Source organism: Cavia porcellus, unplaced genomic scaffold (genome assembly GCF_034190915.1).
Source record: "Cavia porcellus strain 051 isolate PalLab524CR breed Dunkin Hartley unplaced genomic scaffold, mCavPor4.1 scaffold_10, whole genome shotgun sequence".
NCBI classification, from domain to species: domain Eukaryota; kingdom Metazoa; phylum Chordata; class Mammalia; order Rodentia; family Caviidae; genus Cavia; species Cavia porcellus.
Genome location: NW_026947493.1, coordinates 54,302,341 through 54,327,070, shown reverse-complemented (window position 1 = coordinate 54,327,070; position 24,730 = coordinate 54,302,341). Strand labels below are relative to the sequence as shown.

At 34.1% G+C, this 24,730-nt stretch overlaps 1 protein-coding gene across 13 annotated transcripts in view; it reads right to left on the bottom strand.

The window, feature by feature from the left end:
• LOC106025858 (histone H3.v1-like) overlaps window positions 1-24,730 on the bottom strand; it is a 311,126-nt gene that overhangs the window by 141,134 nt on the left and 145,262 nt on the right. For 6 of the 13 annotated variants that reach the window (XM_063257481.1, XM_063257487.1, XM_063257485.1 and 3 more), the window contains 2 exons: window positions 12,276-12,366; window positions 2,249-3,125 (listed from right to left, as the gene is read on the bottom strand). In XM_063257481.1, the coding sequence (XP_063113551.1) occupies window positions 2,844-3,125; window positions 12,276-12,366 (373 nt within the window). In that variant the 3' untranslated portion in view covers window positions 2,249-2,843. Of the gene's footprint in view, window positions 1-2,248; window positions 3,181-9,578; window positions 12,097-12,275; window positions 12,367-24,730 lie in introns of those variants that run through there. The other 7 variants (XR_010050198.1, XR_010050194.1, XR_010050191.1 and 4 more) reach the window with 5 other exon arrangements.

The following is a 24,730-nucleotide window of genomic DNA, read 5'->3' as shown; positions in this document are numbered from 1 at the left end:
CCAAAATGTACAACAGATATTGTAAAATGAGATGAAATTGTTCAAAAACAAAGAAGAATTAGGTTCAGGGAAGGGATAAAGAGAAGAAGGGATAAAGAAAAAATAATTAAAAATAATAAAATGGAAACAAAGCTTGGTAACCAGGCAAGGGAAGATGGTTTGAAGGCAGGAAAAAATCAAGAAAAAAAATCAAAATACAGCATGTGGGTCTGGGATATAGCTCAGTGGCATAAGCTTGGCAAGGGCAATGTCCTAAGTTTGACCCTCCCCCCATGTATATCATGTGCAAATAAAAATTGTCTATGATGAATGTAATCATATATGTCTAAAATATACCAATAAACTTAATTATAAAGAATCAGATCTGTATAAAGAATGTTGAAGAAAAAATAAATTAAGGGAAAATAAAATCTTGATTTTTCTTACTGTTAATTGACGTGAAAATAACTATTAAAATTAATGGATTATTATATCATACGATTAAATAAAATGAATGACAATGTTGCAAGAGATGGGAGGAAGAAATTGGGAACACTGTAAGTTACCAACGCTACACATCTTTCTACACTGTAGGCATCAGGGTAGACTTAGGTTAATTCAAAAGACATGCTACAAATTCTACGTTGACCAATAACATTGTTTATAAATACTATCGTTTCTATGATTAGAGGGGAAATAAAGTTATATAAAAATCTGTGAAATGTAAGGCCAAAGTGTTGGTGGTCTTTGAGAAAAACTGCTTGTACTCATGGAAACATAGCCTTTTTAATAAATCAGTAATTCGGGGAAAAAATTTAAGTTCCTACTCAGCAGCTCAGAAGAAAGAGCAGAAGAAAAATACCAATAATATTTTTTGGCAAATATAATAATGTTTTTAAATATTTAATTTTACATTAAGTAGGTCAAGTTTTACCTATTAACAAGCTTCATTCTTAGTGGTGAAATACCTAAGACAGTAAGTATATTTTTTGTTGGTGCTGAGATTTGAACACTGGGCCTTACTTATACTGAGAAAGTATTCTAACAGTCAGTTATGCCCTCCAGAAAGGCAGTAAAAAACATTTTAATGTCCAGCCCTAATTCCCTCCAAAGTCTAAATTTTTATACACAAGTATATACTCTATACTATCAAATTGATGACATGTACTAAACTCAAAGTGCACAGCTGCATGGTCAGCATCAAATCTGTTATCCACATCTTTCTCATCTTGCTGCATTATTTCTCTACGTGTTCTTAACTTGGATCACAGAAATCACTATTTTTATTTTTCCTTTACTACAATCAGAAAGTAACTAGCAAGTCATGATACTTCTACCTTCAACGTATATGGAGTCCATCCGCCTTACTCCATGCCTCTTAGTAGCTCAGTTAAAATCCAACATACATCGCAGTGACCTCCCTGCTTCCCTCAACTTAATGTAGCCATTCTCAGTACAACATCCAGAGTAATCCTCTCTGCAGATGTAAATCATAATCAAGAATTTGCCTTACACTGTAAGCAAAACACCTAAGTCCTCTGATTGGCCTGGCAAACTTCCTCAAGTCTATTCCAATTAAACTACCTTAAACTTTCCCCCCATGGCTCCTTCCCTCTCCCCCTTATTTGCAGACATAGCAATCATCCTCTTAGTTTTTTAATATTATTAGCCTTAATGGTCTTAAGGTATTATTAATTTATTTCCACTTTTCCCAGCATTTTTGTTTTACATCTTATCTTTCCTAAAGGGTAGCTTCTTAGGGAAGCCTCTCCTTACATTTGAAACCACAAAGCTGCTCCTCAGTCACCCAGCATCTCACAGTCTCTACATTAATTTATTTTCACATATGTCCAGCCACCGCCTATAATTATCTTGTCTAATTTGTCTAGTTTTTGTTATCTCCTTCCAATAAAAAGCTAAATTTCACAGAAAAGGACATTCATCTCTTGTTCGTGTGTCCCCAGGTCCAAAGACACTGGTAGTTCTCAAAATATTTAAAATTAAATAAAGTTCTCAAAAAGTCATGAAACTTAAATGATGTCTGCCATCATAGCTACTAAACATTTTTTGGAAGATTTTTCTATTGTTGTAAAGTACTAAATACATAGATAGCTTCAAGAATGTTAAAAGGATTATACAAAAGTTATGATATCATATATTATCTAAGACATTTATATTCATGTAATTAGAAAATGTATAATATAATACAGTTATAAGTACTTTATAGAGAACATTATAAATACATTAGAACTAACATACAAGTGTCGATCAATTTTCTTAAAAAGTTATTTAAATATTTGGAGCAAAATACATTTTTTCACTCCTTAAAGGTAAATATGTTTCTGCTGTGTCAAGGGTTTGAACATTAAAAAAAATATCACAAGAATGGGAAAGAATATGGAAGGATATTTTGAATCTCAACATGAAGATATATTTGTAACTATGTTTTAAAAGCCCAGGGATGTCACAAATACAAAATCATTTGATTTAGTCACATAAAAATTTAAATTTCTGTTTATTAAAAGTAATACCATAAATCAAGTTAACACAATGAAATATTGTCATAATTTTTTCAAATTAGTGACTAGAAAATAGTTAATATATGTAATAAATAAAAAATCTCACAAATTCACAAGAAAAATAAAGTTATGAATTATGAGATTCATAAAAATAGAAATGCAAACCACTAAGTTAGGAAAAAAAACATTATTATCACTAATAATTCAGTTATTTGCCATTTTTTAAATTGTGAAGGATTGTTTCAGTAGTTATCAGTGTTGACGACAATGGGCTGAAATAAGCATGCTTGTTCAAAGCTGCTGAAATTATAAATTTATTAGATCATTTTTGGAAAAAATTCAAACTCATATCCAAAACCTTAACAGACTCACTTTTGACGACTTCTTCTTTTTCTTTTTCTTCCTCTTTCTCTTTTCCTTCTCTTCTTCTTCTTCTTCTTCTTCTTCTTCTTCTTCTTCTTCTTCTTCTTCTTCTTCTTCTTCTTCTTCTTCTTCTTCTTCTTCTTCGTCTTCTTCTTCTCTTCCTTCTTCTTCTTTTTCTTCTCCTTCTCTTTCTTCTTCTCGTTCTTCTCCTTCTCCTCCTCTTCCTTCTTCTCCTCCTCCTTCTTCTTCTTCTTTTGTTTTAATCTTGGTAAATTGGAGATTAAGATCAAGGAAGTATGTTACAAAATACTGAAGAACACTAAAAAATAAAGCATACAAAGTTTGCACAGTTCTGAGATTTTTTAAAAGTAATGCTTCATTGATAGATGACTACTGGGATGAAACACATACAGAGAGTTTCACAGCATGAACACGGTATGTCCAATATAATATAGAAAAAATTCTCACTTGTATCCACTTACTATAAATTAGTATAGGCTAAGTTAAGCTCTGGTAACAAAACAATTTTCCAGAATCAATCATTTAAAAGAGATTTTGTTTCTCACTATCACTATGTGTGTAAAGCATGTCAGTAAGGGCTGTCTGCTCCTGGTAGACAATTTTAGACCTAAACTGACCAAGGTTCCAGCACAATAAAGAGAAGATTCCACAATTATCCTTCCAAGAGGAGAAAGCTTATACTGGCCTTTCCATCATTTCCATTCATAGGTCACTGGTAGGTGGAACACAGGATGCAGCCATATCTAGCTTTAAAATGAAAAGTGGAAGACAATACTACTGTGCCCATATGTCCCTGTAAACATGTTCCTCAAGTTCAAGTGTATTTAGAAAAGAATCTCTGACAATATCATGTAGATCTAATGGTGTGCAGTGAGTTTATAGGTATTTATGATTCTACTTTGTATCTTATGCATCTATCACCACATTGCATATTATATCTAAAAAGACAATAAAATAAAAATATAAAAATCATTGTAAGATTAAATCAAGAAGATGAAGTATTTAAAGACAGTCACTAAAAAAAAAGTAAAGGTATTCTGTGCCTTAAAGTCTTCTATGTTGTTTTGAAATTCACTATTCTAAAATTATTTTAAAATTACCACATTATAATTTGATACATAAGTATTTGAATAAAAAGATTTTTATTTTTTCATATAAAGTAATAAAATTAGTCAAAGAAGAAATTTATTTCCACATTCTCTTTACTGAGCTTAAATATTGTGATGTCAGTAATATGATTATACAGGATGTATAGTTTTTTGTTCAGTTTTTAAATTTTAAGATTTAGATCCATAAACTTAATTTTAATGCAACATGAATAAAACACTTGTGATCACACTTTCTATTGTATCAAATTATATATATGTGCACACATTTATGGATAATCATATGATCAGATAGGAGTGCACCAATCTTCCAAAGCAAACAAAAGACAAACAGTCATTTTACTTTCTCAATAGAAATGAATCAGTGTTAGAAAAATGTTTTTTTCTGGTTGCTAACAATTAATGAGCAGTTTTTTGTTTGCTTATTAAGAGAGAAAATCAAGGGTGAAATCACACATCGATTCCAGTGATCTGTACTCTAGTCACACACTAACAGCTAATAAAGCTGAGGTCACTCTTCTAAACAATGCTATTCAGCCTGGTCTTAGGAGGCAACCACAAAGGGACTCACATACTCTTTTCATCATTCCATCTGTCCATCTTGGCTAGGGTGTGCCCCTAACTGGTTGTCTCTCTCAAGTGTTCAAATTAATGCTTTTGTCCTGTGTAATCATGTTTTCCTAATAACACACTTCTGTTGAGTCACTGTCTCTCTTCTCTGACTCATACCTCTGTTCTCTGGAATTATTATGCTACTTTATTCTTTATTTTTTGAAAAATCAGAAGTATATTCTTGGTCTTCAAACATCAAGCCTAAATTCTTCGTGTCAATGGCTTGTGGCATATGATTTTTGTTGCTATTCTATTTGAATCCATTCCTTCATACATTCATTCATTCATAGTTTCAATTATTTACTCTTTTGATCAATATTTATGGAGCATATGTATGCCAGACATCATGTTAGGTTTTGAAAACCTGATAAAAAGACCATCTTTTCTTTTCTGAATAGTAATAGCCATATAATCATGGTAAAATGTGAAATAATGTTATTAAATCAATATTATTGTAGTTATTCTTATAGATGAAGAAGACAATGATGCCCAAATATAGGTATTTATGAGGGATTTGGAAAGACTTTTTATTGAGCTAATAATTTATCTGGATTTCGCTTCAGGAATATAGAAGGAAAGGGCAATTCTTTCACAAAGCAAAAATAACACATGTAAATATGTGAAAACAAAACCCAACATGCATCAAGATCTTAATGTACACTAGTATTGAGAGAAAATAAAACATAATACTATGGAAAGAAAACAATTTTTAAATGAAAAAGCCTTAGAATATGAGGCTAGAAGAAGAGATAGCTGAAAATTTTAAATTGGGAGAAATGAATATTTACACAGTAGTTTTAGTTAATATTTTCATTTTTATTGAAAATAAGATTTTGTCTAAATTTAGGTTTATGTATTATTAAAAGAGATTTGAAATTTGTTTTAAAAATATGGAATTCTCTGATGGAAATTTAAAAAAGTGAAATATAATATTAGTAAAATTGTCTTCATAAGCAAGGAAAGGAAATTACATTATTAAATTACTCTACTATTTAGAGTAGGTCTTAGAAGAAAATAAACAATATAAAAGTTAGCTTTCATTACTCTGTTGAAATTCAGTACATGGAAGTAAATATAGTAATCTCTTGAGAAACAGTACCTTGAGGGAAAACTATGTTTCAGTTAATATTGGGAGATAAAGGAAATTTTCATAGAAAAAATTAAGTACTGATGCTCCCAAATCACTATTGGTGGCAAGTTTGTCAAATTGCAGGAGGGTTGGTTGAGAGGTCTCCTCTGTTGTAGTACATTCAAATACCTAGAAATCCTACCTGAATCCTATTAATCGTTATTACTTCAAATTAGTCTTATCAACTCTTTTTAAATATTTGAAGTAGAATGTCTGACTCCGGGTCAGGAAATGTCTTTGACTGAAGAAATGTATGAGTGAACAGCCTAATATTTTGTGTCATATTTATGAAATTCCATAAAGCTCTCTTTCATTGATAGCCTGTTGCCCACTAATACAATCATAACTGTATTCTACAATTATCTTCTTTTAAAAATATACTTATTAAGATGTAATTCACATAGGACATGTTTCTTAAAATATGTAATTCAATGGTCAATAATGTAATCACGGAATTGTAAAGCCATACACAATTGATTTCTAGGACATTTTCACCATCCCATAAGGAAGCTGCATATTCATTTGGAGTCACTATTTTGCCCAGCTCTAACACCTGCCCTATACAACTACTCATATTTCTGTCTCTACATGTTTGTGTACGCTGGACATTCTGTTATAAATGGAATCATATGATACATATTCTTGTGTATCTGGTTTCTTTTATTTATCATGTTTTTCAGATTTGTCTATATTACAGTTTCTATTAATACTTAGAATTTCTTGGGAGGGTCATACTACCTGAGTATATTGTGTCAGTTTTCCAGCATTGCCATAACAAAGAACTGGTAACTTAAAATAGCAAGAATTTAATAATTCTCTCATTTGATACATTTTTATTGTGCCACTTGCTTACCTAATTCACATTTTCTGCTCATTCAAACAGAACATGGTCCCTTGTCAAGTGTAACAATGTACTATTTTTTTATTTAGTTAAGAATGTTATCTAATGCCAGTCATCTAATACATTAGGTGATGCAACTTTGTCAACTCAGAAAAATTTATTTTGGATTGCAGGATGGAAAGGGTATTGATGAGCCACTGAGAACAAGGTGACACCAAATACAGTGATTACAAACCAACAACAACGATGATCAACATTTATCCCAAAACTACAAGTATTTTATTGCCACTGAAAATCATGATTTTTATTACTACTCTGTCTAACTGTTAGTGATGACTCAGTAATAGCATGCTACATAAATATTCATAAAATCTTCTAAGAATCTCAACTAAGGGAAGCATTATTTTCGTCATTCACTAAAGCCAAACAATCACAATAAGCATAACGAAAATTATATAAAACAGTGGTTTTCTAAAATTTCTTTCATAGGTCTAAGACAAATTCAAGGCTTTTGACTGTATTTGTTTGATGAATACTTGAGTACTTTTTGTGTACGGTACACTGTGTTAGGCTTTGTTAGAGAACAACTGAGTCCATGCAAATTCAACTTCAATATTTCTCAAAAATTTCCTACTGCTTTGCCAATTTGGGCTCATCCTTTCAGTCTGTTTAGCTTCATTAAGCCCAAGATACTCAAGCCACAAAAGTATAGACACAATAATCTATTTATATCTGCAAACTGCCATAAGGAAGTGACCCAATATTAAGGGAACCTTTTATCCAGAATTTTAGAGAGTGGAACTCTGCAATTTTTAAGCTGAGAGAAGCCTTTCAGAAAAAGAGAACACAAGGTTGGTGGCCAGGCTGGACTAGAAAATCTATGAGTCAGATCGAGGGAACTTAGGTACTTTGAAAGAAGTTTTCTAAACAACTTTCAGAATATCATCCTCAGGCCCCATCCTGTTTAAAATACTGTAATGGTTTTCCGCTTTCATTTGGTTTAATTCTAAATTATTTTGTGCAACTTTAAAGGCCTTGCTTATCTCAAGAACAGAGTCTGATTTGCTTCTGAGCCAGTTTTCTGGTATTGACCCTCTCTGTGTATGCTTCCCTGTCTATTCACTCGAGCAACACTTCCTTATCTTTCAGGTTTTTAATGTAGTCATTCCTAAAACAGCATCCCATGACCTTTCCCATACCAGAAATTGTGACAAATACTTTTCTTTTTGTATTACTAAAGAATCTTGTACTTTCTCAACCCTCATGTAGCAATTCAATGTTATTGTACCCTTATTTGTCTCTAATGTAGAGATACACATAAAATACTTTTGAAATAAAAAAGAAAAATCTTAATTATACTTTTGTACATTTTAAAAATAGGTATTTCCTGACAAGGGGAACTGAGACCTATAAAAATTCAATAAAATATTTTAAAATAAAGTATTTAAGAAATAATTTGTGTTCATTAAAACCAAAATCTTTGTATAATTACATAAAAATATTAAAACATATATGCAGAATGATTATTATTCTTATATATTCATGGTTTAAATAAATTGTTAGCCTCATATGTAATACTGTGTTATTTTTACTTCTGGAAAAATATTTTTGAAAAATCAAATTGCTTCCAACTTTTGCATAAAACTTCTGGCAAGCTTCAGAGTTATGCTTCATGATTGATTGGTCTTTATAAGGCACAGTATTTTTAGCTGAGAAAATATTCTCCTTACATATACTAATGTACCTGATAATTTCTAGAAACTTTTTGCTTAATGTGGCATATATTACATTTAAAAATTTTCCTTTGAAATTAAAATGCATACACACTTTTGTTCAAATTTATAAAAGTTACTATCATTTTTCTCCCATTTAGTGTACTTTTCAACATACATTTTATTAGGTAAGTCATTGCAGATGTTGCACTAATGTATGATGTTCATATCATCTTAAATGTGCTTTCAATTGCATGTCTTTTTAGTATATAAGTTTGTACTTCATATTAGGAATTTTATTAAAATATACCCCACAAGTTGCAACATTCTGGAGTCTAATACAAGAGTTTCAAAAATTTAAACAGTTTTCATTGTTTGGGCTGTCATGTAATTGACTCAATTTTTCTTTTCCTGACAAATTGATTAATTTCAACCTCCTCCTGTTTTCAAACTTTGATATTAAAAATTTCCAATTGATGCAATCTCTTATAATTTTGACATCATACTGAAATACATAAAAGTTGAATCACATAGTAAGTCTAATTCTCAAAGCTAAGTTTAATCAACAATGGCCACCATAAGGGAACTGCAGAGTCTCCATGATTGAGGGTGTGTTTGTGAAGAAAATCAGCCTTGATAACTAAGTTCCTATTATAATTAATGAGATGTTAATTATGAATCATGTGTGGTCACAGCTTCCAAGGGAAATTCTGCTTCAAAAAGTAAGTAGGATTATAGTTTTCATCCCACATCCTATATTTATCTAACTTTATATTCATACTATTGTAGAGAAAACAACAATCTTTCATTTGAACTTTTAAGCCAATTTACAATATCATTCACTATTATTCAGAAGTGAACTTTGAAAGTTTTACTTTGAGTCCGTAACTTAGATGAAAACAATCTATCATTGAAATGAACTGAGTTTCTATTCGAGGTATTCAACAATAATGAAATTCTTTAACTGCTAGTTTATCTGCTAGTGGAACTTATGTATCAAGAGTGGTTGTTCTTATCTTTCATATATGCAAGAATCCTTGAAACCAGTAAAGTATATTGCTTTAGAAGAACAATCATCTGATCTTAATGAAACTTCAGTTTCAAAAATGAAATGTATACATACATATTACGAAATTACATATATCATCTCATCGCCTTGGTGTATAGTCTTTTAAAGATAAGTGCTAGTCTTTGAAGTAGTTAGTAGTAGTTTTTTTTTTGGCTGAGATACAGCAACTGTTCATGTGATCAGTGAATAGCTATATATTTTATTGTAATAATAAGTATACATAAATATTTTTCAGTTGTTATACTTATGAACTTTATTGAACATTGGGAATATATTCTTACCTTTTTATTATATTTACATTTCTTTTATTATTATTGTTGAAAGGATGAATACATGTTGAATCAAAGGATATAAAAATAACAAAAACATTTTAAGGTAATATTTTATGTATTCCACAGTAGAACTATTCATTCTCTATCTCCCAATACATATTTCCCACAAATCCAAGTGATAACTTTCCATTTCTTCCAATGAGCACATTAAGTGGCAGCCTCTCAGCCCTGGTACCATGAGTAAGGTCACCAAATGACCTAGGAGCAACAGTTCCCAGTGTTTCTCTCATTACTACTCAAATCCACAAGATTCATCCCTCTCTCTGGCCTCACTCTATAAAACTACTAACATTTTTATTTTTGATTGGCCTATTCTGTTAATTTCATATAAATTTAAGCATACACTATGTGATCTTTTATGAATGGCTTCTCTTTTCGTACTATTTTCAAGGTTCATCCATGTCACAGCACTTTATTGCTTTTTTATTCTTGTTTTTTTTTTTACTGTATAGAGATATAATGTGAAACATTTTTACCAGACATCTTAAATGAATATTATTTGTATAAGTGAGAAATTAGTTAAAATGCATCAAAAAGGATAAAGAAAAATGAAGCAATTTATTGCTATTTTTGTGACTCTACCACTTGTCAATTTGAAAATGGCTCACAATATATGTACCACATACTACTATTTGAGAATGCCCTGACAGTAAAAAGTGGACATTCACCAAAACCATCTTGGTTTATCTTAAGGAAACTATTAGTGAAAGTAGTTACTTAAAATATGAAAAATACAGAAGAGACACCAAGCCATTTGGAACACAGAGACAACAGTTGTAAGCCAGGCATAGAGCAGAATTATGGATATGCTATTTTCATTGTATAAAACATATTTTTTGTTGGTAGCTACTGAGTTAGTGATTGCTTACACGTGTGGAGCAGAAAGCACAGAGCGCAGAGGAGAGCCCAAAAGGCATGGAACGCCAAAAAAGCCCCCTGAGAGCACCAAGTGCTAGAGGCAAACAGGTGTTCTAGCCCCAAGAAAATGGGGTAAAAGGAGTGAGCTAGTTAAGCAAAGTGGTGTAATATGACAAATGTATAAATAAACACATTGTGGAGATTGAGTAGTCTTTTCCTCCCATTCGGAGGAAGGGCTCAACTTGACCCTAGCTTTCTATCTTTATTTTCTTCATTCTTTCATCATTGTCCCCCCCCCCCAGAAAAAGAGTTCTCATGGCCACAACATTTTTTCATGAAGATAATAGATGAGCATAATGTCTGACCAGTAATAGTCTTTGTATACCCATTTTTCAATGAGTTATTAGAGTTGTTCTTTAAATAAATACACATTCATGAAATTTTTTTTTGCAGCAGAGTTTTGCTATGTCATTCAGGGTGATCTTGAGCTCAATTTGTAGCCCAGGCTGGTCTTGAACTTGCAACAATCCTCCTGCCTTAGCCTGAGTGCTGGAATTACACCTGTCTATAATGCATTCTTGTAGTTAATAATTGAAGTAATGTCTCTGTTAGCACAACAATTTATGTCTTATGTAAATATTAGTTCAAGTTCATTTTTATGAATTATAATAAACTCATTTTTGGAAATTTTCTTGAAAGTAAAGTGATTTTAAATGCATTCTTACATAATTTTCACATTATCAATTTTAGAGATGTTATCATGTCTACCCCGTCACAGGTTGAGTCCCCTGAAAAGTTGACTGTGAAGTAGACATTAGTGTCCAGAATACTTTTAAGCATAATAAACTTGTTTTATTAGTTAAATATTTGTATCCCATCCATGTATTTAATATGATATTACACATTTTAAATTGATTGAAATTAAAGAGATCTCCAATTGGAAATGGAATTTTCAAAAACACAATTAATATTTTCAGGTTGTATGTTTCAATGAAAATATAAAGAAAATGATTTGCTTCCATCATTATTGAAAGATTATCTAGTCCTTTCATGTATAAAATAGAAGTGAGAAAATACACCCTGAAAATCTAGAATATTTTTAAGGTGTATTATTGGATTTACAAAACAGTTTTAAATTTAATTTTCTGTCTCAAGTTTCAATAATTTTAGTCTGTGCAATAAACTGACCATGGACAGATAAAAAGAACACATGAATATTTTATATGCCTAAGCACAGGAGGCACACACATATTGTATGAGACTCCAAGAAAGGTGAGATAGCTGAAAATTACATGCAGCTAAACAAAGGGATTGCAGCTTGGATTTCCAGGGCACAATGAAGCTATCGAAGGTAGTGGTGGAGATCTTAACTACATAGATGAGGTCACCAAGGTTGCAATCTCTAGTGGTCATCTCTTTTCTGGGCCAACCATCAGATCTCAAATCTTTTCTTCCTGTGAAATATTTTTCTTAGGTAGAAAGTGGAGCTTCAGATAGAAAGACTCTTGTCTACATCACTTGTTTACTTCATTAATTTAGATAGATGTTTCTTTTTCTGAAAGGAAAATTTTTCAAAATCATTCCTGTGTCTGCTGAGGTCTATATCTTCCCTGAATAATCAACGTAAAATATGTCATGTATTTTTTTTACAGTTTCATATATGCAAAGAAGAATAAAATTGGACACACAGAGAAGTTAGGCTTTGACTAGCTTCAGTGAAAAATACAGTCAAACCTTAGGGGAGTTCAGTTTGGTTGAAGTTTGTCTCAGGTTGTGGGAGGAAGCCATTTTCTGATTTCTTCCTTGATCAGTCACTGGGTCTGGGCTGCCAACGAAGAAATAGACACGATGTGAGAAATAATGAGTTTCTCCAGCTCAGAGAAACAGTATCTGGGAAGGCTAGAAGTTGAAGTATGGCTCTTGGAAGTACTTTCAGCCACTGGACAAACAAATCCTTTATTGCTATTGGACTCAGGGCAATGTATCACAGTATCTGAGTCACTCTCTGCATATCACTAATTCTTTAGCTTTTAGTAAACTTTAGAAATATTTTTAAAAAATTTTTTTATTTCTCTTTATTTTATTTGTACATGTTTGCAGCACACAGAAATTAACATTCATCATGGGAAGTTAGTCTGTGTACATAGCACATCTTAATTATTTTATTTCGTTCCCTCTTCTGATTGTTCTTCTCCCATCCCTTTATCTCTCAGTTCCCTTTCATTTACTTCTCTTGACTAAAAGAAACAAAAATTCTAACTGAAATCTTGATGTATGTTGGCCTTTAGCTGGATGCATAATTTGGAACAAACTCATTAATTATTCTAATACCCATTTTTCCTCACATAAAGTTATGGAGGCTATATTTGATCTCTACCAGCTTTTCAAATTCTAGTATCTATAAATATAGGTGTGGTTTTTGTGTGGCATTTAGCCTTTTTGAAGTGGAAAAGTCTTATCACCTAACAACCCATTGCTAAACAATGACCCTGTATCATCTCCCACAGAATTAGGACAGATCATCACAGGCACTGAATGAGTTTTCTATTGTTACATAATAAAACAACACAGGGCAAGGATTTAGCTCAGTCTCATAAGTGCTTGCCTGGCAAGTGCAAGGTTGTGGGTTTGAACCCTGGTACAAAAAAATAAATAAACCAACACAAATTTAGCAGCTCAACACATGCATTATCCATATACTATCTCATAGATCCATAGGTGAGAAGTACAAATGGCTCAGCTGTGTTGTCTCATCAACTTCTTAGGTTGAAATTAATGCATCAGCTGGGCTGGCTGCTCATTTGGCATGTGAGGTTTTCTTTCCAATTGTTGGTAGAATGCAATTCCTGGCAGTTGTAGTGCTGAGACTTTCAGACTCTAAATGTGACTTCCTTCTGTTGTAATTTATCTATAATTATTTGCTTTTATCCTCAAAGCTGCACAGAGTTTGTCTCTAACTCTTCGCATTTTCCTACTCTATACCCTTTTAAGAGCTTACCTGAGTAGATCAAGTCTCATTAGAAAATCCCAATCTGATTAATTCCATTGATTTGGGGGTTTAAATTAAATCGTAAAATATCAGATTTCATGTAATAAAGCTATTCAAGAGAATAGCATTACGCATTATGCATTATGCACCGTGAGGTTAAACTCTCAGGAATATTTTTAGAATTTTCTTTTTCAAATGGAAAAACTTGAGTGGTAAAGATATTCTTGCAGTTAAACAAAGTTGGTCTATGTGCTTTCACATACTGACTTTCATAAAGGAAAGACCTTGTGATTGAACATGATTCATCTGAGATTAAGGGAGAAAAAATTTATCAATAGTTCCACTTGACAAGAGTAAGCTATGGTATTTCGCTGTGCTGAGTATAATCACAGAGCTCTAAGATGAAAGACAAGGGAAATTTTGAAATGCAAAATTATCAGTCTTCTAGCTGCCAGAATTTTCCATCATGTTTTCTGGAATCGCATTCATTCCTTTGCAGTGCCCTTTTCTTACCATGAGACCTGATGAAATTGCATTTCTCATGGACTTTGAAACTGTAACTTTCATAATCCTGTCTCGATATTGGTTCTCAGTTTATTTGCTCCAGCATTAAGGAGATGAGAGTTTTTTCAGAACCACTGTCAAGACTTTCACATTTTTTTCTCATTACTAGAAGTGGAGTATTGTAGCCTTTTGCACTTTTTCTTGCACAAATTTTTAGGGCAGTCATAAGAATTTCGATACATACATAATCTCAAACGCCATTATTGTTTCTATAACAGCTATCCAGTCATTTTATCCCTCAGCAGTTTGTCTTCCACCCTCATCTATTCCATGTTCTCACCAGCAATATGCAGACTGTTTGTGCTATTAATGCATGATATAGTTTATCACTCTCCTACTCCCAGCTGGAAGGCAATCTGCACACCTCCAGTGTGAAAGCAACACAAGTCCATAGTCTTATTTTTAATATCTTCTTCATAGATCTACAAATATTACCAATTATCAGTTGATAATTTCAAAACATGTTTTTCTTTTGGTAATTTGAAAACAAATATATTTTTATATAAATTACTTTTTGTATAAAATTCAGGGCAGTATTTATTGACTATAATAAGAAATCATGAAGAACTCCAAGGCAAATAAAAACTGCATTTATCAATTACTAACAATAAGCTTAGTGGCCAAGGGGAAGAGAATTTATTAGAACTCAAAGAAACACATTGTGTTTAACACATTTCCTCAGTGGGAACAGTAGAATGATGGGGAAAAAAGAAATCTCAGTATAACTCTTCATTTTGGCATGTCATCTCCACAGGAGTATGCAAAGCCTGGCAGGTCAGTAAAGCACAGGTCTGAGTGTGTCTGCACAGGGAGATTTTACACATAGGTCAGCACACTGAGGAGGAAAGATGCACTTCAGGTGTCGGCAGAACTAACCAGTAGGCTTGTGGCCTAGATGGAATCAAAAGGAAAAGAAGAAGAAAGCACACCCATTTTATAGATATCTAATCTTCCCAGTAGTTGTGCCCTTTGCTGCCTTTGCCTTTGGACATCAGACTACAAGTCTCCATTTTTTTCAACCCTCTAACAGTTACTAGCACTAATGATTCTCCAAGGAGTTTCCAGAACCTCAGTCTTGAACTGGTGCTTCATCCTGGATCCTTTTTTTACTGTATGTTCTTCTTGGACTGAGCAGCTACTTGGTTCTCTGGCTTTCTAATGGACCAAGGGCCATTGAGAGCTCTTCTGTCTATGATTCACTAAGACTACCTGATAACTCCCCTTCCATACTTATGCATATATTTTTTATCAATTCTGTTGCTCTAGGGAGCACTAATTATATAAATTTTGATACCATAATGGAATCTTTGCTGTGATTATCCCTGACCATGTAGTTCAGAAGCCTTTGGAAGTGATCCATGAAGAAGTTTGGGGCAGGTTTGGAGATGTAGGCTGGAGAGGCCCTAGAATGCTATAAGCTTATGGGAAATTCTACTTAGATTTTATAAGATCAGAATGGTGATAGGAATGCAGGTAGTAGAGGCCATGATTAGGTTTCAGCTGGGAATAAGAACTCTAATTAGTAACTAGACTACAGGCCATATGTGTTACACAGAGTTTGTCTAGATTTTGCAAATGTCTAAGACTTTACAGGAGACTGAGATTAATGGCAGTGGTCTAATTGCTCTGGCACAGGAAATGTCAAGGCAGTCGTACAGTTAGGCTGTGGTACAGGTCTTGCTGGATGCTTTTAGCTATAATTATAGTATAAATTGGAAGGGAAAAGTAGAGCTTAAAGATGTGAAAAGTTTGGTGTTTCAACAGAAAGGAAATGCCTGAAAAATCGGATCCAAGGAGAACAGTTACTAAAAGATTAGCATTAAAAGTAACTCAAGTACTTTTTACAAAAGATAGTGAAGGCATCCTTCAGGAATTGGTCAGATCTCATCCTTTCCAAACTCAAGAATGAAAAAAGATAATCTCTTTTGAAAGATTTTGTTTTGAAAAGAGAGTCCCAGGTACCCTGCTTATTCAGGACCACCTAGGGAAGTTTTCCCCCAGAGACCACTGCAGCCATGGTCTAAGGAGCTCCTCCTCAAGCTGAAGGCAGACTTGGATGCCATTCATGTGATGCTGGTTTCAAGATATTTAGAATGCAGAATGTGGGATCATGGAAACTTCCACCCAGATTTCAAAAGAAGGACAGACAAAACCTGAGTGGTAAGATCAGAGTCACTGACAAAAGACCCTAAAGCTGATGTGTAAAGTGATGTCAAAGTCGCATTTTTAGACCCCAGAATGTTAGAGATGCCACATGAATGTGGCATAGCTGCTGAAAAAAAAAAAAAAAAAAAAAAAAACAGGCAGTGTTTTCCCAAAGAAATGTTATGTGGACTGTCATCAGCAGGACAGAGTGCTTACCTCTCCCCACAGCCTGCTTGGGTGCTAGACACGTAGTTACAGGATTTCCTTTTTTCTCCTGGGTTTTGATTTGATAGAGTCTGATTTCTTTCTATTCTATTCTTCCACTTTGGAATGAGAATATTTACCCTATACCATGGTATATTGGAGATATATAAACTTGCTTTATTTTATAGAGGCCTTCAGCCAAGAGTTTGCCTTGTTCATCACCTGGAGATTTTAGGCTTGGAATTTTTGGCACTCCTGAAACTATTAAAACTTTGACAACTTCTAGAAATAGACTACATATGTTTAATGTAATGAGACTGAACATGAATTTTTAATGGACTAGGAAGAGAATGTTATGAAATAAACTGAAATGTTCTGTCTAATTTATATGTTCAGAGGTAGGCCTTGTTGGAGGTGGGAGGTCACTGGAGCATGACTGGAACCAGAAATACACACTTCCATAGTCTCTCCTCCTTTAAGTTTTAGGAGGATTTGAGTCTGAGTAATGGGCAAGAGACTAATAAACTCCATATTCCAATATCTGTTTCCTTCCATGTTCCAAATCTCCTGATAGAACCTCCTTGCATGAGTTGATTTTCTGTCACTCTCATGAATCCCTTCTGATGAGGAAAACATTGTCAACCAGTTTCTTTAAGAAAATTCTAATACATATTTTAGACAGAGTTTATAGGAAAATTTTAAATAAACTAAGAATGTGCCAAAATTAAATAATTTCAACATTTTAAGCATATGTGAAAATAATGGATATGCCTCAATAAATGAAAACTAAAATATGTTTATAACATCTATTCACTGTAAAATGAATTAAATTTAATACCAAAAATATTAATTCAATTTAAAAGTCAAAAGTAAGCGAAAAAGAGAAAAATATGTTCTCTGGAACAATTAAAAATGAGTATTTACAACCTTTTCAGTTTTTCAATGCACAAATTTTTAAAAATGTAATTGCTATTATATGCTTTAAGGGGACACTAAAAGTTGATTTTAGAGACATTTCCTCTATATCACATTTTACACAAAATTACTGCAATTATTTGTGAATCTGCAATTGTATACTTATCATGTGCACTTGTTTTATCTAAACTTAAATTTTTTCTACAAAATAAAGGAGCTCAATCATGCAGACATTCCTTCTTGCTTTATTTCATTTAGCATTATGACATTTCAATTATTTTATAAAATATAATAATAGGCATGCAATATGAAATACTTTTCAGTCATATTTAACATTATAATATCTACATATCATTAACATTTGGAATAGCATTTCTCCTATAGATATTTAACTTAATTATGCTATATACTCTCTTGCACTAAATTTACTAATATGTAGCCATTTGTGGGAGTTTCTTTAAGAACCGAAAGGAAAACTCAATTCATTAAAACAAGAAAAATGGTGCCAACTAGTGGGTTGCTTATTACTCATTTTATGATGAAAACAAACTTTTGGAGAAGCTGGGAAGATGGCAGATCAGTAAGCAGCAAAATAAAGAGTCTCTCTGAGAGAAGCTGCTCAGATAATGGAATATACAATCTTAGAGAAGACCAGATAGAAGGAGATGGATCCTCTCAACCCAGGAAGAAACTAAAGTGGAAAAGAAAGGAAGAAAGAAAGAAAGAAAGAAAAGAAAAGAAAAGAAAAGAAAAGAAAAGAAAAGAAAAGAAAAGGAAAGAAAAGGAAAGGAAAAAAATGGACAAAAGACTAGCCTGAGACTCTCTCACTGGAGCCAGTCCCACAGTGTGCAAGGTGCTGCTGGAATCTAAAGACTTGTGGTTGTGGTGAAGTAAGGTTTGGCAAGCCCAAGGGCCTTAGCAGAAGGATGCAGTAGTGGAGGGGAGCGGCAGAGCAGAGAACAGCACTGGCTCGGAGATCTGCACTGTCTCGCTGTGAATGCAGTGAATTCAGTCCTCCTGTGGCAGTGGGTGATTGGCTGGGTGCCATTTTGGAGTTGGGCAGGATAATCCCAGAACCAGAACTACAGTGGCTTCAGTCAGCCCCTTCTAATGCAGAGCAGATTGGTGAGAATTCCTTGGACGAGTTGCGCCCCATGTGCCATCTAATGGGTAAGGGTGGGGTTTCCCTGAAACTACCCCTAACTGCCCCATCTGGACACACTAACATGGTGAAGACTCCCAGGGGTTGACCAGCTCAGAAGGGAGGGGCCAGCCTGTCCTGCTCTGTTTGTACTTCAGTGATCACCAGCAGACTGTGGAGGGCAGAAATCCCAGTCAGCACACTACAGAGTAATTGTAACCAGTACAAGAAGGGCTGGGGACACCCACTACCCACTTGTGTGGAAGATAGCAGAAACATGACAAGAGGAAGAAATAAAAGAAAGTCTCTAGCCTCGAACCCAAAGGTTACTTGCCCAGGAGAGGTAAACACAGAAGAGATCAGGGTTTGCAAACCTGCAGTTTCTGAAGAAGCAGAACTTGAAAAAAAAAAAAAAAAACATCTTCATGCAATTATAAAAGAACTCAAAACAGAAATAGTAATACAAGTAAAGGAAGATATAAGAAAAATAATAAAAGAAATGCTAAGCACCTCTCAAGAAGACATAGTTACAAGAATGGAGGAGCAGAGAAAAGGAGGGAAACTTTTAATGAAGAATATGAAAAAACTAGAATACATAAAACATTAAAAGAGATTACCAAGAAATTAAAAACTCTATTGAAAGCTGAAAAACTGCTTGAAAGAAACTAGACTATCAAACCTTGAAGATAGGTTTGCAGTCTGCAATTGTAAAAGGAAAGATCTTTTATAAATAACAAGGAAGTAACAATGCAAAAGCTAGAAGATAACAAGAGAATCTATAACTTAAAATTAAAAAATGTGAGTGCCTAAGCAGTGGTAAACACAAATGAAATACAAAGCTTATTTACAGAAATAAAGAAAACTTACCAAACTTAGGAAAAGGAAATGATATCATGATATATGAGGCATACAGAACTCCAGCCAGCTATAACCAAAATAGATCTACACCCAGGCATATAAATAATCAAGATCCCAGAAATCCAACACACAAACAGAATACTAAAAGATGTCTGAGAAAAGAAGCATCATCTATAAAGGAAAACCTGTTAGAATCATCACAAACTTCTTGACACAAACCATTAAATCAAGAAGAGCTTGAAGCAAAGTATCACAAGCCCTGAAAGGAAAAAACCTCCAACCCAGACTGATGTACCTCACAAAATTATCTGTCAAAATTAGTGAAGAAACAATATGCTTCCATGACAAAGAAGAACTGTGAGAGTTCGTGACCACCAATCCAACCCTACAGAAGATACTGAAGGACATTCTAGAGACAGAGAGAGAAAAAAGACCATGGTTTCAATAACAGTGGCAGAGGGGGCTCACTGAATGGGACAGACAGTGGAATGAAGGGGAAAAGTACATAACCAATGGCAGAAAAATAGCACGGCAGAGATGAGGCAGAGAAGGTTGGTCATAATGACTAACATAAATGGCCTCAATACACAAATAAAAAGAAACATCAGGAGATAGACCATATAGACCATCAAGATGCTCTATGTAAGAAATATAATAAACCTGAAAGAGAGTTTATGGACTGAAAGTCAAAGATGAGTAAATAATGCTCTATGTGACAAGGAACCAGAAAAAATGGGGTAGCTCACCCATCAGCTGCTGTTTGGTTGGAAAAACATAACATTTTTATAGAATGGAGAACTACTCAGTTTATAAGGAAAAAAAATCTTAAGGCTCTTATAGGTAAATAGACACAACTTGAGAACAAACTCAGGGGTAAAAAGGTTCAAAACCACATAGGTAATTAGCGAGTTGCCTTCCTAATCTAAAAACTAAAGGAGTTAGTGGGATGGAAAATGTGCCCTGTGAAAGTGAAAGTGTAGCCGTTGTTGGGGAACTGGGCTGCCTGAGATGAGTTCCAGCACAGCAGAACCAAGAGTTTAAGATTATCGCCCCCAGTGGTTAAGGATCCGCCTAGCTTCCAGCCACACTAGACTGGGCTCTGTGGGTTTTGAGGGCCTAGCTGGGCCATGTCCAGTAACCTTCTTTCAATCTGGGGAACTGGGCTGCCTGAGGCAAGTTCCAGCACACCAGCACGGATCCTGGGAGAATTTAAGATCATCAGTCCCAGCAGTTAAGCACCCACTCAGCTTCCAGCCACACTAGACTAGGCTTTGGAAGTTTTGTGGGCCTGATTAGATCATTCCCAGGGACCTTCTTCAATCAGGGAGCTGAGGGCATATGAGGTGAGTTCCAGTGCTGCAGTGCTAGCCTGGGGAGAGATTTGGACCATCTCCCACAGTGGTTAGGAGCCTGTCCAGCTTCCTGGAACACAGGGGTGGTGCGGCAGGTCCTGTGGGCCTGACTAAGCCATGCTCAGCAAAACTTCCATTCAGTCCCAGGAGCTGAGGGCATAGAAGGCGATTTCCAGCACACCCCAGGGAAGCTTTGGAAAATCACTTGAAACATGGAAATATAGGAAAATGACAAGATGAAAGACCAAAACGCAATCTCAAACCTCCAGCCCATCCCAAGAAAACCTAGGAGTCATGTACATAGAAGAAAATATATGCCATACACCTGAAATAATAGTACCTGAAATAAAGAAGCAACTCTAGGAAGCTGTAAAGGAATTCAAATTAGAAATAATATCCCAAGTAAAACAAGAAATGATAAAACACATCTAAAGAAGATAGTTAAAAAATTAGATGAACAAAGCAACAAAATAGGATCCCTGGATGAACAATAGAAGAAACAAACAGAATACATGAAGCAGATTCAAAGAGATATACAGGAAATCAAAAATTCCATTGAATGTTGTCAAAACTGCCTCAACATAAGTGAAGATACAATTTCAGACATTGAAGACAAGATTGCAACTAATGAACAGGAGAGGAAAGAGCTTTTAAAAATAACAAGGAATCAGGAAATAATTCAGCAGGTCCAAGATAGTGCAAAGAAAAACAACATAAAATTGATAGGGATAAATGAAAAAAAAGGGGACAACACAAATGATATCAAGAAGCTATTTATAGAAGTAATAGCTGAAAATTTCCCAAACATGAGAATTAAAACTGACATAAGGATTAGTGAAGCATATAGAACTCCAAAGAGCCATAACCAAAAGAAAACTACACCCAGACATATGATAATTACCATCCCAGAAATTCAACATAAGAATAGAATATTAAAAACTGTTAGAGAGAAAAGATAGATCACATTAAAGGAAAACATATCAGAATCACAGCAGATGTCTCAACACAAACAATGAAGTCAAGAAGAGCATGGAATAAAGTATTTCAGATCCTAAAGGAAAAGGAATTCCAACCTAGATTGATGTACCCTGAAAAACTGTGCTTCAAAGTTGATGGAGAAATAAGATACTTCCATGACAAAGAACAGTTGAAGAGCTTCATGACCACCAAAAACAAAAAACAAAAAACAACCAACCAACCAAACAAACAAACAAAAAAACGCTGCAAAGAATATTGAAAGGCATTCTAAATACACATAGGAAAAAACCACTAAGCAAAGCAGACAATTAAACAGAATAGAAAGATAAAGATGCCACAGCAGAAAGATTACATGTCAACAGTAAACCAATATATAACAGTTATAACCATTAATGTAAATGGTCTCTATTCACCAATTAAAAGAAACAGATTGGCAGAGTGGATCAAGAAACAACATCCAACCATATGCTGTCTACAAGATACCCATCTAACCCAAAAGGAAGCTTATAGACTGAAAGTCAAAGGATGGAAAACAATACTTCATGCAACAGGAACCCCTCCTAAACAAATGGGAGTAGCTATTCTGTTTGAAGACAAAGTGAACTTCAAACCAAAAATGATCTGAAGAGATATAGGTCACTGCTGTACACTAGCAAAAAGAGCTTTGTCATCCTTCTTATGTTTGCCAATGCCCAAGTTATATGACCAAATTACCTGTTAATTCCCTTTGCAAATGCAACTATTTTCTACAGCTGGACACCCTGGGGCACTGACCACATTGTTATAAAATAACTGTAGCACCTTCAGACTGTTCTGTATGCTCCATCTTCCTGGGTGACCTGATTAATATGTTAACCATTGTTCCCCTCTGCAAAGGACAGATGTTATCTAAAATTAAGTGCTAAAATTAGCTGACAAAGGACTAGATTTCTGGGACTCTTGTCTGTCCTCAAACAAAGTAAAACAATGGTCATCCTCATTTCCTTGGCTGACCAAAGATTGTAAATTTCTGTGAAACTTTTCTGTCCTCAAGCAAAGAGAAACAAAGGTCTTCCTCATTCCTTAGCTGACCAAAGATTATAAATCCTGCAAAACTTCTCCATCCTCAAGCAAAGGGAAACAAAAGTCTTCTTAATTGTCCTTTCTATAAAAGTCTTTCAAAATTATAAGCTAGTTACACAGTTTTGCGAAATCCAACTTGACTGTGTTGCTAGTGCCAGGATAAATAAGACATCTCTCCCCATTTTTGGACAGCATTTTGGGGGCTCATTTTTGGGATACAACAGTCACTACATACTAGTTAGGGGAAAACTTCAAGAAAAAGAAATAATAATCTTAAATATATATGCACCAAATTCCAGAGCACCTTGCTATACAAAGCAAGTATTAACAGAAATGAAAAATCAAATAAGCAATAGCACAATTGTAACAGGAGACTTTAACACCCCATTGACACTAAGGGACAGATCAACCAGACAGAAAATCAGCAAAGAAATAACACAACTGAATCACTCCTATGAACAAACGTAATTGATAGGTATATAGTATTCCATCCAATAACATAAGAACATACATTCTTCTCAGCAGTACATGGGCATTCTCTAAAATGGACCATATACTAGCCCACAGAACATATTTAAGTAAATGCAAAAGAGTTAAAATTATCCCATGCATGTCATCAGATCATAGTGCCATGAATCTAGAAATTAATGATAAAAGAAACTGCAAAACCCCACAAACATATGGAAGTTGAATAATACACTTTTGAGCAATCAGTGGCTTACAGGGGAAATTAAAGAGAAAATTAAACATTACCTACAAGCAAACAAAAATACAAATACAAATTTACTAGAATCTGTGGGATGCAATGAAAGCAGTCCTCAGAGGAAAATTTATTGCACTGAGTTCCCACATCAGGAAAACAGAATGAACACAAATAAACAACATGATGCTACACCTCAAACATCTAGAAAAAGAAGAGCAAATCAAGCCCAAAGCCAAAACAAGGAAGGAAATTTTAAAGGTCAGAGCAGAAATCAATGCAAAAGAGACTAAGAAAACAACACAAAGAATCAATGAATCAAAGAGTTGGTTCTTTGAAAGAACAAATAAAATTGATAAGCCCCTGGTCAATCTTATTTTAAAAAAGGAAATAAAAAGCTCAAATTCATGCAATAAGGAATGAAAAAGATAAAATCACTACAGACTCTGTGGAAATACAGAAGATCATCAACACCTATTTCAAAAACTTCTACTCTCATAAGGTCGATACCAAAGACATACGAAATGGACAGATTCCTAGAAACATATGAACTATCAAAGATGGGTCAAGAAGATGTAAAACACCTGAATAACCCAATTTCTATTAATGAAATTGACAATGTAATTAAGTCCTTACCTACAAAGGAGAGCCCAGGCCCAGACAGATTCACTGCAGAATTCTACAAGAAATATAAAGAAGACTTAATGTTGACACTCCTCAAACTCTTCAATGAAATCAAAAGGGAAGTAATTGTTCCTAACTCATTCCTGGAAACAAATATTACTCAAGGACCAAAACTTGAGATATACTCAACTAAAAAAGAGAATTACAGGCCAATTTCCCTAATGAACATAGATGCAAAAATCCTCAATAAAATATTGGCAAACAGGATGCAGCAAATCATCAAGAAGATTATACACAACCAAGTGGAATTCATCCCAGACATGCAGGGATCAACATACATAGATCAATAAATGTAATTCACCGTATCAATAGAGCCAAAAGTAAGAATCACACAATCATTTCTATAGATGCAGAAAAAGCTTTTTATAAGGTCCAACACTCATTCATGATAAGAACCTTACAGAAAATTGGAATAGATGGCCTTTACCTCAATATGATAAAGGCCATCTATGACCAACCAACAGCCAGCATCATATTAAATGGCCAAAAATTGAAGGCCTTTACCTTAAAATTAGGCACAAGACTAGGATGTCCCTTATCACTGCTCCTATTCCACATAGTACTGGAAATACTAGGTAGAGAAATTAGACAAAAGAG